General features: G+C 44.7%; 1 protein-coding gene across 1 annotated transcript in view; it reads left to right on the top strand.

Moving 5' to 3' along the window:
- Window positions 1–2,293: 2,293 nt before the first annotated feature.
- LOC136638793 (keratin, type II cytoskeletal 80-like) overlaps window positions 2,294–13,041 on the top strand; it is a 41,833-nt gene continuing 31,085 nt past the window's right edge. The window contains exon 1 of the mRNA XM_066612821.1: window positions 2,294–2,620. Within this exon, the coding sequence (XP_066468918.1) occupies window positions 2,294–2,620 (327 nt within the window). The remainder of the gene's footprint in view (window positions 2,621–13,041) is intronic.

Raw genomic sequence — 13,041 nt, 5'->3', positions numbered from 1 at the left:
GTAAGCACAGGTAAGCCAGTGTAGGGGACAGGCAGTGGAAGGAATAGTGGAGTTTCTGGATGGGAGGAAGGTGGAAAGCAGAATGAGGGAGGGAGGGTTGGATCCAGATGAGAGTGATTTGCGCCAGGATCTTATCCCTGTTCCCTTTCCCCTTTCCTTTCCCTTACTCTACTCAGATGGACTCTGGCAAAATAGCTGACTTAGAGCACAATCCTGACCTCAGTGCACTGGCTTACTGTAGGCGAGCACTGTTGCAAACGTGCCATAAGTCATGTTTGTGCGGCTTAGAGCTGGCCCAGCGCTGGAGCTAGCCCAACGTGAGCTCGTGCTGGGCTAACACCAGTGGAAAGCCAGGGAAGTTGCCCAAACTGCCAAGTGGCGGAGAGGTAGGTTGGGGCATGGCGGGGAGGTGGGGAGGAGGTGTTCTGGGGTGGGAGAGATGGGGGAGGGCAGAGAGGAGGCATGCTGGGGGGAGGAAGCGGGGCAGGAGGAGGGCAGGACTGGTGGAGCTCAGTTCCATTGGATCCTGAGCTCTGTGTCAGGCCGCACAGAACTCTTTGTCACAGAATCGAGGAGCCCCATTGCAGGGCTATTTTCCTTACCTGGGGGAAAGGGACAAACATCGGCGATTGCCAGGTTGCACTCATGATGCCGTGGCAGCCATTTTTGTTGCTGTGGCAGCCCCGCATTCCAGGCAGCTCAAGACTGGCTGCCCAGTCTGAGAAGACCCATTAGTAAAGGTGGGTGAAAACTGCTTTATTTTTTTGTGGATTTCAGTGTTTTCCAAAGTTAGAAGTGCAGAAAGCAGTTTAATGTGTTTTTATTCCAAGGATGCATTTTTTATAAATTATGATTATAAATTATAATCATGTTAAAAGTGTATTAGGTAGGTTATATAGGTGGTATAGTGTCAGCAAATGCAGCCACATGCATGAAGAGGTGTTAGAGAATATGTAGAGGTGTTAGAGAATGGTCTTATCTTTTTGCAGTTTTCTCAGATTTGGGGATTCTTTTTTTTTAAAACAAAAATGAGAAGTGCAGAAAGTGGCGTACTGTGTTTTTATTTCATTATCAAGGGGGAAAAATCCACCTCTACCCATTGGGAAAGTGGAGGCTTATCCCATGGTAAGGGAATGAGGTCTCAATCTTATCCAATTTTCCAGTGATGGTGCAGCTGTGCCAATGGGGCGTGCACTACATTCTGTGGTGGGGAGGCAGTCACGGAGGCCTCCTCAAGTTAACATTTGTTCCCTTTCCTCAGGGCTGCATTGCTGCTGCACTGGTGCTGGAAGGTTGGATAGGACTGGGCCCTGATTCCTTTACTTTGTAAACTTCCTTTACTTTGAAAAGGCCTCCATGATGATCAACCATCACTGGATGCAGCATGTGCCCCATTGGAGAGGCTGCATCAACGCTGGGAGAATTAGGATTGGGCTCTTAGATGGTACCATTGCAGGTACACAGCCATATATATGCATCCCTTGGTGTGGTGTGATTGTGCCTCTAGTTTTGTGAGCCAGAGACCATGAAACCCTTCTCCTAACTATCCATGCCGCTAAAATGTACCAAGACCTTGACTTCACCTGTAGGCATGCACATCATTCACTTCTTTAATCATGAGTCCACAACAACCATGCTTAGTTATGAGCCAAGATAGACGGAAGGTGCTTTAGGTCTTCCTATGTGTTCCAACAGCTTGAAATTGAATAAACTGGAAATGCAGAGTTGCTCTTACTTGTCTTGTAGTCTTCGTATACACTTTTTTGAACCACTGAAGAAACCTACTACTGAAGGTTCTTCAGTCACTACGGAAGAAACCAGGTCTCAGTGCTCCAACATGTTCTGCCCTATGCTGGCTGCTTTGTGATCTTGTGTTTCAAAGAATATGCCAACTTTTTACCTCCTTTCAAACCTCTCTTTTGACATTTAAGGCTGAGGAAGCCTTTTTTACCTCCTCTCAGGGTGCAAGTAGATGGACATGAGTAATTTTTGGTTTGGGTGTTTCCTTCCCCCCCGCAAATGCCTGTGCATGTGCGTTCACCTCACAAACAAACTACAAAAGGCAGGAGGAAGGGAGGGACGATGGGGGAGAGAGAGAAAGCCAACAGGTTGATCAGGATTACATCAACAGTCACACCCTCCTTGCTTTATGAACATAGCAGAACAGGTGTTTGTAATTCATTAGCTAATCTGAGCTCAGCACAGACAGAAGTTAAATCTACGCAGCTCCTCAACGTGCCTCTTGTCTGCCTCTGTAGCAGCCAGCTGGCCTAGTGCGTCCCTCTTAGCCACAATGACTACTCACTCCAGGGACTTCGGTAGCCTTAGCAGCAACTTTCCTGCTTCCCCGGGAGCTTCTTTCAATGTCAGAAGAGAGCGTTCCTGCTCCCCTTCTTCAAGGTATGGGGCCTGTAGCGGCTCCAACACTGATGGCACCAACAACTTCAGCTCCTCAAGCTTCACTGGATCTCGGCGCTCCTCTTACCCCAAAATTTCCATCAACAGGCGACTCTTGACTCCGCTGCACATGGACATTGACCCTGCATTCCAGGAGATAAGAAACAAGGAGAAAGAAGATATCAAGACACTCAATAACCAATTTGCTGCCTTAATTGGGAAGGTAAGATATACCCCCTCTTTGTACTGACCAGCAGACAGGCCAGGGTCTACTTGGGCATGGAGAAGGGTGAGGCGGCCCTCACAGGTGGCAGATTTGGGTCACCATGAGAGGCTGGCAGTTTGTTTTATTATTCCATTTGTATTTATTTAGGTGAGTGTGTCATTTGGATGTCCTGTCTCAGGCACTAAAATGTCTTGGGTCAGCTCTGTTGCAGACCAAAGCCTGTTAGTAAGGTATCTTTCCAGACAATATTAAAACCCTGCATTTATTTTTAGTGCTATACCCTTACTAACAACCAGAGCATATGAAAGCAGCACAATATCCTGGATGATAGATGATGGAGGCAGGAATAGCCATGATCTGGGGGGAGTGGGGACAGTCATCACTTTAATAAATGAAATGAGAACTAACATGTACTCCAGAAGAGAGGAAGAATATCGCCTCAACAGAATAAAATAATACATTTCTGAAATGATTAGCCACACTTGCTGGTAAATGCCATATAAGGACTTCATGGTGTTTAAGGATATGTATGCTGGAGTGCTATGGCAGAGAAGCATGATGAAAAAAACGAAAATAAAATAAAACCAAGTCACGAAGTTGCAGGCATGGTTCATCATTCATCACAACTAATATAACAGGCACTGTCCAAAACATGCCCATGTCACTCATTCAATCACATTCCATTCATCTAAAACAAAACAAACAAACAAAATGGATGCACTGACTGGGGAAAGCATTGCATCTACCCAGTGGCAAACTATTTCACTTTTAATTTAAAGAAAACGGGATATCCTTCCCTGCATTAGAGCCTTCTCTAGGTTTTATGTGACAAACTATTACAAGTTTAATGCATGTGGAAAGGACCCATTGTGATACCACCATTAACATCCAAGGTCTCTACTCAGCAAACTGATCCTTGACTTTAAGGATATATCTACATGATTATATCAATTTGTCATGGCTTTCATCAATTCATTCTGGGAGTTTTTGGTTCACGAGGATGCTAAGGAGGCTCTGTTCGAGTTCTATTCCTTTCCCTCAAAAAACCATCGATCTCAGAGTACTTTGGGAGAAGGAATGGCTGTTAAAGAAATGTTGGGGTCTGCAATATGGATGCATTCACTCAGAAAATGAAGCAAGCACATGCAAGTATCCTTTCGAATGGTTCATGTCAACAGCAGCCCTTGTTTTGGCCTACTGCTTTCTGAGACCATTGATGCTAGCAAAACTAGCTAAGGATGCAACAGCATAGGGGCCTAACCCACAGTTGTACCCCACAGTACCATAGTCATCCGAGAGCACCCGTGAATGAGGCACATGTAGTTCCTATCATGTCAGCAAGTCCCTTAGAACAACAGTAATATTTGTTTGAGGATTCAGGCCTAAATCACCCCATACTCCTTTATCCATGACTGTGTTACTCCCAAAAATAAGAGCCATGCTTCATGTTATGCAGAAGGAAGTGGTATGCTGAGGGAAAAGGAGTTCTGAATGGTACCACTTCAGACTGTGGCGGGATGCCATATATTTTAATACATCCCTGTGTCAAAAGCTCCCTGCCTGTCATAAACTAGCACATCACTGAGAAAGTTTTAGCATAGCTTTCTTTTGGATGCTCTAGGTTAGTACAGAGGGGAGATTCCCCCCCCCCCCATGGTGGTGCATTCAAATGTTTGAAACCCTGTTTAACTGCAGTCGGAAATGATACTGTCCAGAGTTCTGTCCCCTCATTCTGCCCTCCAAATTCTGCAAAATATGAGAACTGGCAATAAGGCTTGGCCACTGATGATAGAAAGGACCTGTGAAAGACAGCGCATTTGCTCACAAAGCCAGGCATAGACCAAATCATATTCTTGCTGTTTTTAGCACTTAAAAAACAACACCACACACACACACACACACACACACACACACACACACACACAAGCAACAATGAACTGAGGGCATATTGATTGTGGTAACTTTTTTAGATTCTGTTAGTATGAAAGACTTTAGAAGTTTAAAGAATCAATGTCACTGCAACAGTAAAAAAATTTTCCTTCTCATTCTCCTGTGAGGAAGCCTTTACTATACCAAGATCCCATAGCGTTGAAGACTATTTTGAAGGGAAAATAGTTTGACTACTCAAGGCAGGTTCCTGCAAAGCCCTCATGCTCTGTAAACAGATAGTAATCTCACGAAGGATTGCCTCACCGAAGTGTCTAACGTAGGCAGCGAGTGTCAATCTTGTATTGTTTTGTTTTCTTTAAGAATTACACATACATATGTTGGTATCAGTGTGATTTAATTAAAAAAGGCACTGTATTCTTCAACTACACAAGTGCTACACCCAGTGACATGCACATGAACGAATGCACTACCATGCTATCTGTTGTGTGCAAGAAAATATGGGATATTATTACATACAAGGGAACTGAACACAAATATTTGAACTAGTCTGAAGAATGCAGCCATATAATATATATACAAAGAAATTGTTGTCTGAAAAAGTACTTTGAGACTGGAAGCCAGTGTCATTTTGTTGTTTTCAAATTGTATTCCAGGGAAACCACTGGTCCTAGTTTCATAGAATTCCATTAAGCGTTCTTCATTAAGATCAATTATGGTACACCAGCTTCCTTGTAAGGCAGATTGTCCAGCACTACAGATCTTGCTCTATGGTGTGGAGCTACAAAACTAGAGTGCTTTCAGGTGCACACTCTTGAGTTCACTGAGGGCAGTGACACTTCCTCACAAACACTGTATGCCACATAGAACCCTTCCCAGCATCCTCTACAATAGCGTTTCTGAATGTTCATCTCCCAATGTGCTACTTTGCATGGTTCATCTATTGGAAGTACCACTGGAAGTGATTATGACCACCAGTTACTTCCAGATTGGGAAACCAGACACAACACAAAAAAAACCAGTAAGAGGCTTGGGGCAGATGGGAATGCTTTTTCAAGCATGTGCAAAGTGCAGACTGGCGCTCTGCCTGCCAAACTGACCCTCCGACTGCTGCTTGTCATGTTGCATTGCTGGTCTCACTCCCAGACAGAGGGGGTCTTGGGGTCCTGCGAGTACCTCAAGTACCACAGTGGTACATGTACCACTGGTTGAGAAACACTGCTCTACAGTATACATAGAAAGTATTCATTGAAGGTATAAAGTCTGAAAAACATTGTACTTGATAAAGTGCTGGATGTAGTCCCGGAAGTCTTGGGCCCAAACTATGTGTAATAAAGAGAGTGACAACTGCTGTCAACCCATCTCTTTTCTAATTGTATCGGCAGTTAATGTTTAGGTACAGGAAGTGCCTAATGTGACATAATGACACTCACTCCCTGCCCCACTCATCTGATGCTGCTTATAGGAGGCAGGGAAACTCTGAGCTCAAATTACATCAAATTACACTCATTTAAGAAAACATACTGTTTGGTTTTTAAAAACAAACACTACCGTGAGATAGAGGGAGGAGACAAGCAGTTGCTGCTTTTGAAAGCACACACACATTCCTCACTACATATAGTTCGAGCCTTAGATTCAAATTGTGCTTCAGCTCCTTCCCTGGAGTCCAGTACATATAATAATTTCTTGTGCATATATATCCATATGGAGAAAGGAAACATAATATGTAGCTGAACAAATCAGACACTGATATGGTTAGCAGCAATTTATCTAACTGCATATTTACTTTTTTTTCTAAAATCAAGAATTATCCACTGCATCTGTGAAAATCAGCTTACACACATTGCGTTTTGACATGAGTGCCTTCCTGGTTATACTGTATCTAGAACTGGTTAGTTTCAGGAGGAAAAGTAACTGTGTGAAATGAGATCTGAATGATCTATGGGAAACCATCCTCAGCATAAAATGAATATTCCTACATCTTTCAACTGGTTATTGTTATGAGGATAAGTGAGATAAAGAACTACAAAAAACATTTTGAACACTAGCAGCCCAATTCTGTTGGGGACTTATGGTAGTGAATATCAAGATCCACCACCTGGAATGGTGTTGTAAAATGTGTGTCGCTCGCATGCACTGTGGGATTACTGGTGCAAAAGGGCTGAAGGCCCCATGTGTACAACAGCGGCATGCAGAAGTTTTTGTCAGAGCAGTTCAGATTGTGGCAGGGGTGGTTTGGGGGAGGATTGGGGTGGAGAGGAGTGTATTTGAGGGCAGGAGGGGGTGGACAGCACTCAAGCAAGCCAAGGTCCCATCCCCCTTTTCCTGGCCTGACACCCAGCCCAAGGATCCTTGGACTTACAGCAGCTAAACAGCTGGAGTAGATCCACTGGCAGCCAAGCATCCAAATCAATGACTGTGCCACAGCTACAATGCAAGACTACATATCACACAGGTGGCAGTATGCATGTCTGTGCTGACAGTGTCTCTTGTCTCCATTGTGACACCAACAGCATCACTTGTGCGACCTCAGGGCCAGCACCACCCATTTTATTCTGTGCTTCAGTTTTACAGGATGGAAATAGTTGGTGCAGTCTTGCAAGCCTCTGGTAGCACTGGGAAAGTTCATAGTTCAGTGGCAGAACACATGCTTGGCATGCATAAAGCCCCGAGTACAATCCCCATCATTTGCAGCTAATGGGATCTCAGGTGGTAGGGGTGAAGAAGCCCTGAAACCTTTGAGAGTCACTATCAGTCAAAAAAGGCAATATTGGGCTAGCTGGGCTCCATATAAGGCAACATCACATGTTCAGTGAAGTGTTTGTGTTCATACCAGGATGAGGCTAAATTTGTAGTCAATCAGGTTTGTTTGTTTTTTAATCACATTTGGGCAAGGGTTTGAATGCCATCCTGTCTATAAAGAAGGATGAGTCAGTACTCAGACATTGCAGAGGGCACTGTTTCACACGAAACCCAGTAAATTCCATACTGCCATGTCCCATTGGACATCTAACTGCATGATGATCATGGCCCTATTTGTCTCCAGGGAAACAACATTTCCATTGGATATAGTGAAGCTGCGATGAATGAATGAATGAATGAAGAAATTGGATGTCTCTCTTTCTCTTGTCCAATGTATGTGCTCATGGAGAAGTCTTCACGGTCTCCAAGTCCGTGTCTGTCTCTTTAACTGGAAATGTTTGAACATGAGCTTGTACAAACTTCGCCCAATAGGATAATGATCTTGCTTAAAGCCTCTAGGTGCTAAATAATAGGATTAGGAGGAAGAAACCAATGGAAGAGCTCTCATTCATAGTAGTAGTTCATAGTCAAACCCATTTTGGAAGCAAGAAGCAAAGGTGATAATTAAGCATTGGAAGAGGTTGTCAAAAGAGGGGGTGAAGCCTCCATCATCTTCAGTCTTTGGGTAAAGAGCAGATGCTCTTCATAAAGATTATGCTTAGTCTGAACATAGGTTAGCAGGCATGTTATCTTAGCAGCTTAAGCTAAAAGCAATAATCAAGGGGACTGATTATATTTGAGAAATGTGAAGACTTTTAATGAAAACCTACAACCCAATGCTATATAGCTGGCGGAAGTTTGAGCAGCCCAGTGTAATGTCAGCTGGCCCAGGAGGGGGGTTAGGATATGGTGGAGGCTGTTCCCACCCCTTCATGGGCCTGATCTGCCTCTTTCTGCCCTCCCCTGCCCAGATAAGCCCCTCCCCACCTATGGAATGCCATCCTGCCACCCACTCCCAGCCCCTACGCCGCTCACCACCTTATCTGTCCATAAGCTGCGCTAGGCCAGCTGCGCTAGGTCAGAATGCAGTGCTGGCGGGAAGCACAGGCCTCTCTGCTGGCAGTGCTTACTCATCGGGTGCACACCTTCTGCCAGCATAGAGACCACTGTGCCAGCAGAGCTTGCAGTTAGGATTGCACTATCAGTTATATAATGGTTGTACTGAAGTTTATATAAATAGCTGCCAATTTTCTTCAATATGCATTGAATCTACAGGCTAGGGGGGCACAATCCTCACCTGTTTCAAAATCATTAGAGTACTGCCATTGCTTTCAGAGGCTTGCAGGATGCACTCTTTCACTACATATTTATAATGTAAGCTGGTTATTCCCAAACTGACTCTCCAGGACTGCTGCTGTGGAATCCTTGCAGAACACTTGCCACCCTATTCAATGTACAGAATTGTATCCCTAATGGGGAGCTGCAGCCAATGGCCCTATAAGTCAAGGGAGCTATCAGTTGAAAATGTTTGGGAACCCCTGAACTCCCCACTCACCTGGAGCATCACTGGAAACTAGAAATCTCTAGGAACTAGAAAATAAAGCAGACATAGGTGGAGTAGAATTACATCCCAATAACATCACTTGGAGAGGTTTAGTGGATATTCACTCATACAGGCTAAAGCCCAGACCTCTGGACCAGCTCACTGTGTGGTATTGCCATTTTCGGACAGGCTGTTCGTTCTTCCATTTGCTTCAGAGGTGGTGAGACTGATGTGCTGAATTCAGCATGGGTACCACATTTCCCCTGCCACTGCTAACCCAGATTAAAGATGCTTTGTGATGGCATCCAGAAGCCAAACCCAAGCCCAACTACAGCGTATGATAGCAGTTTGTTATGTTAGCCTCATTATGGGCTGTAGAGAAGTAGTTAGAGAAGTGAAGCATGAGACGATTGAAAGCCCTCACTGCAGCAACGAAACAGTGCTGAGAATATCTTTTTTTTCCCTTTTCTTATTATAATAATAAATCCGTAACAGGTTCACTAGATTATATGCAGAAGCTCAGCAATTATGTGATTGACATGTGAGACTGCTATTATAATCTTGTGGATTGCTAGGAATATTCCCTTGTTTTGCTCTCTTGTTGGACAGAGTTGGGTTTGGGAGGGAGGATGGGAAGTTTTTCTTTCACACTGAAGTAGTCACCAATTTGGACAGCAGGAAGCAAATTATTCCTCATCCGAGTACACCTTGAAATAGATTAAGATGGCCATTTGTGGTATAAATGCTGCTTGTAAACTCAATGTAGTTTGGCTAAAGTCCTCCAGCTACACAGTGAGGCAAAATTTACCACAATTACTACACATTTCTGTTTGGCTGCAGTAATGCTCACATGGCTGTAGGGTTGGAGGCCACAGATGACTGGTTTGCACCCACAGGCTTGCACCTCTGCGATCCAGGAAAAGATTGTCAACTCAGTTCTGCTTCTTTTTCATCCTTGACAATTCCATTCAATGAATATAAACTATTTATAAAGACAGGCCTTGATTTACACGTACAAATATCTGTACCTGTGGGGGACTAATCTGATGCACAAGTGCACAGCAGACTAGTCTGGAAACTTGCACAAAGGCTTCTGTTATCACCTTCTTAGGCAAGGTGTTCACTGTAGCTCATGAAACCTCACTCATCACTCTTCACCGTCAAACACTTCAATACTTGTTCTTTTGTATTTATAACCTTATTTTTACTATGTGAACCGCCCTAATATCGTTGTAATGAAGGATGGTGCAAATTTGTTATGTAAGTACCATCTTGGAGTTATCAAGAGCTAATCACAGGATTAGTAATGATGGCTTGCATCTTCGATGTGTATGTGGGAATTTGTTCTGCAGGCATATTGAAGGAAGCAAAGGGAGGTATTAGAGGGGTCCAAGTTGAGCCCAATGGGTCACGACCACTAGCGGGGTCCTTGAGGCAGAGCATGGGAAATCTAAAATGGAGTCACTGCTGAGAGGAACATCTGCTGCTATCACGGCTTTCTACCATTGCTCAGTAAGCTGGGACCCAAAGCGGACTGAACAGTAGTAGACAACGGCAGTAGATTCTCCTTCTCCAGTTACCCTGTGCATGCCAGATCTCATCTGATCTCGGAGGCTAAGCAAGGTCAGGCCTGGTTAGTACTTGGATGGGAGACCGCCTGGGAATCCTGGGTGCTGTAGGCTTATACCATAGTCTTTCGAGACTGAAGGTTGCCAACCATTAAGTGCTACTGGCCACAGCTACAGCAATGAAGGAGAAGCACCTGACGCTAATAGAAAGTAGCTTCCAGGAAAGTTGCTTCCAGCAATCCACCACCATCAAAAAGGCCTGAAACAGTCTCTCTCTGAACATGCTGTCGAAATGACATTTACACATCATGATAAATGCTGTAGTGTAAATGATCCCTGTCTTTGGTCCATTTGTCATGCCCACTCCCCAGTTTTGTGAAGATCCCATGTATAGTATTAGCATCCAGATAATATTCTGGCAATTTTTCTGTAAGCAGCAATAGGATTCAGCGTCTTCAGAGATGCTGCTTATTTTTTTTTAAAGCTATAACATTTTTATCAAACGCAGAGCCCTATTCTGTCAATTACTCCCCTGCTCTGCCCCCACTGATGCAGCAGCACCAAACAAGCTACCACTGCATCCTGTTGGGGGGGGGGGCAGTCTCAGAGGTCTCCTCCAGGTAAGGGAACATTCATTTCCTTACCTGGGGGTAAGCCTCTGTGTCATGGGAGAAGGTCTACTTGGACCTATGTGAGCGTAATCACTGGGACAAGTCCACATTGACCTGGGACAGTGGATCCAGCCTAGGAAGGGGGTTAAGATTTGGCAGCTGCCACTGCCACCAAACCCACCCCCTTCACAGACCCGTTCAGTCCATCCCATAACAGCCTCTTTCCACCCTCCCCTGACCCATTCCGCTTTGTTCTGCCCTACACCCACCCTTTCCTGCCTCCCCGCCACCTTGCCCATCTCAGCAGGTCCTCCAGGATCCACTGGCACTCCTGCACAGTGCTACTCTGCACCTACTGCTGGAGCACCTTTCATGACTGCTTTAGGGTAGTCAAACCCCTGGTAGTCAAACCCCTGGGGGCTGGGGGATAAGAATAGGCCCTCAGTTTGGCTGTACTTGTCTTAAGAGGCGACTAAACAGCCACCGGGTAGATGGGACTCGTTAGCCTGGGAAGGCAGCTCATCTGAGAGAAGGAAGACTCTGATCCCAAACCTCCACTGCCTTGTGGCTACATCCAGTTATGGAAAAGGCTTCAGGAGTCAACCTCGAGGCAAAATCCGGAGCTGGAGTCCCTGAGGCAGTTCATGGCTGAACACAGTCACGTTCCGGCAACTCCAGAACTCCAGTATCTGGCAATACCATAGTCTTCCGAGACTGAAGGAAGCCAACAGGGTAGTCAGTGCTGCCTTCTGCACATGAGGAGGCCACTTCTCCTCCCATAATCTCTCTCACCCCTGCCTACCTGCTTGTAGCTGTGCCAAGCTCTCCTCTGCCCCGAGTGAACCAGCACAGTATTTTTGGATAACAAGAACAGAGTCAGAGAAGTAGGTGGCAATTCTGTCCCTTGTGCATAAGCGAATTCACATATAAAGAGAAGCGACTCTAAGTCATGATAAAAATGTAAAAGCACTATTACCTCCATTTTGTCCCTTCCATGCTTGATTTGTCTTGGTTTTTAAAGCTGTTAGTGCTTGATGGGCAGGGATGGTAGCTTATTATTTGTTTTCATAGCACTGCAAGATCCCATTCACTGCAGGTTTTCTTTCACACTATCCGCCCAGCATGGCTGCAATTTTCTGTATGCTTGTTTGGGATTAAGTTCCATGTATCTCAGTGAGACTTCCATGAAAACATGTGGAGGGGTGGAAAATCTACCCTCTTTAATTAGGGGTGTGGAGATGGTATTTTTTACTGAAAAAAAAATGTACTCATTGGAAATATTTATTATTACAGATATGTAGTATTTATTTATATAACTAGCAGTGTGTATGATGGCTAGGGTAGCCACAAAAGGCAGGTCTCTGCCCCATGGAGATGACAAAAGAAGGGAAAGCTAAACAGAGGAAGAATGTGCATTCAGTTCAGTTACATATCTCGAAGCCAAGTTTCAGAGGGCCTGAGGAAGACTCAAAGGTTCATGGCAGAGGTGAGTTTTAAAGAGCAATTTGAAAGATCTGAGAAAGGAGGCATCATGAAACTATTAAGCAGGGCCGTTTTTGACACAGGCAGCAGTAGGAAAGGGCAGAGGCCCTTTAATGTTTCAGAATTCTAAATAGAATAAACATTCCTAAACTGTTTTGTGTTTCCTAAACTGTTTTTCCAAGAGGAAGAATTCATCACAGGTTACAAGCCATGATGTATATGTGCAACCTCCTGATTTTAGCAATGGGCTATGTCAGAATGCCAGATGCAGGGGAGGGCAGCAGGATGCAGGTCTCTTGTTATCTGGTGTGCTCCCTGGGGCATTTGGTGGGCCGCTGTGAGATACAGGAAGCTGGACTAGATGGGCCTGTGGCCTGATCCAGTGGGGCTGTTCTTATGTTCTTATGTATATTCAAAGTATTACATTGTAAACAAAAAAAAGTAACTATGAACTAGACAGGACTTAATTTGTGTCAGGTTACGCTTACCCTTTCATATCATCAGAATGCCAAGGTTGGTCCTGAAGTAAATGGTGAATTAATGAAGAAAGCTTATCAGAGCATGAGCAGAGTAGCTTTCCCTCAG

This window comes from Tiliqua scincoides, chromosome 2 (genome assembly GCF_035046505.1).
Source record: "Tiliqua scincoides isolate rTilSci1 chromosome 2, rTilSci1.hap2, whole genome shotgun sequence".
Taxonomy (NCBI): Eukaryota; Metazoa; Chordata; class Lepidosauria; order Squamata; family Scincidae; genus Tiliqua; species Tiliqua scincoides.
Note: the sequence above shows the minus strand (reverse complement) of the source record. Positions and strands in the feature narration are given on the sequence as shown.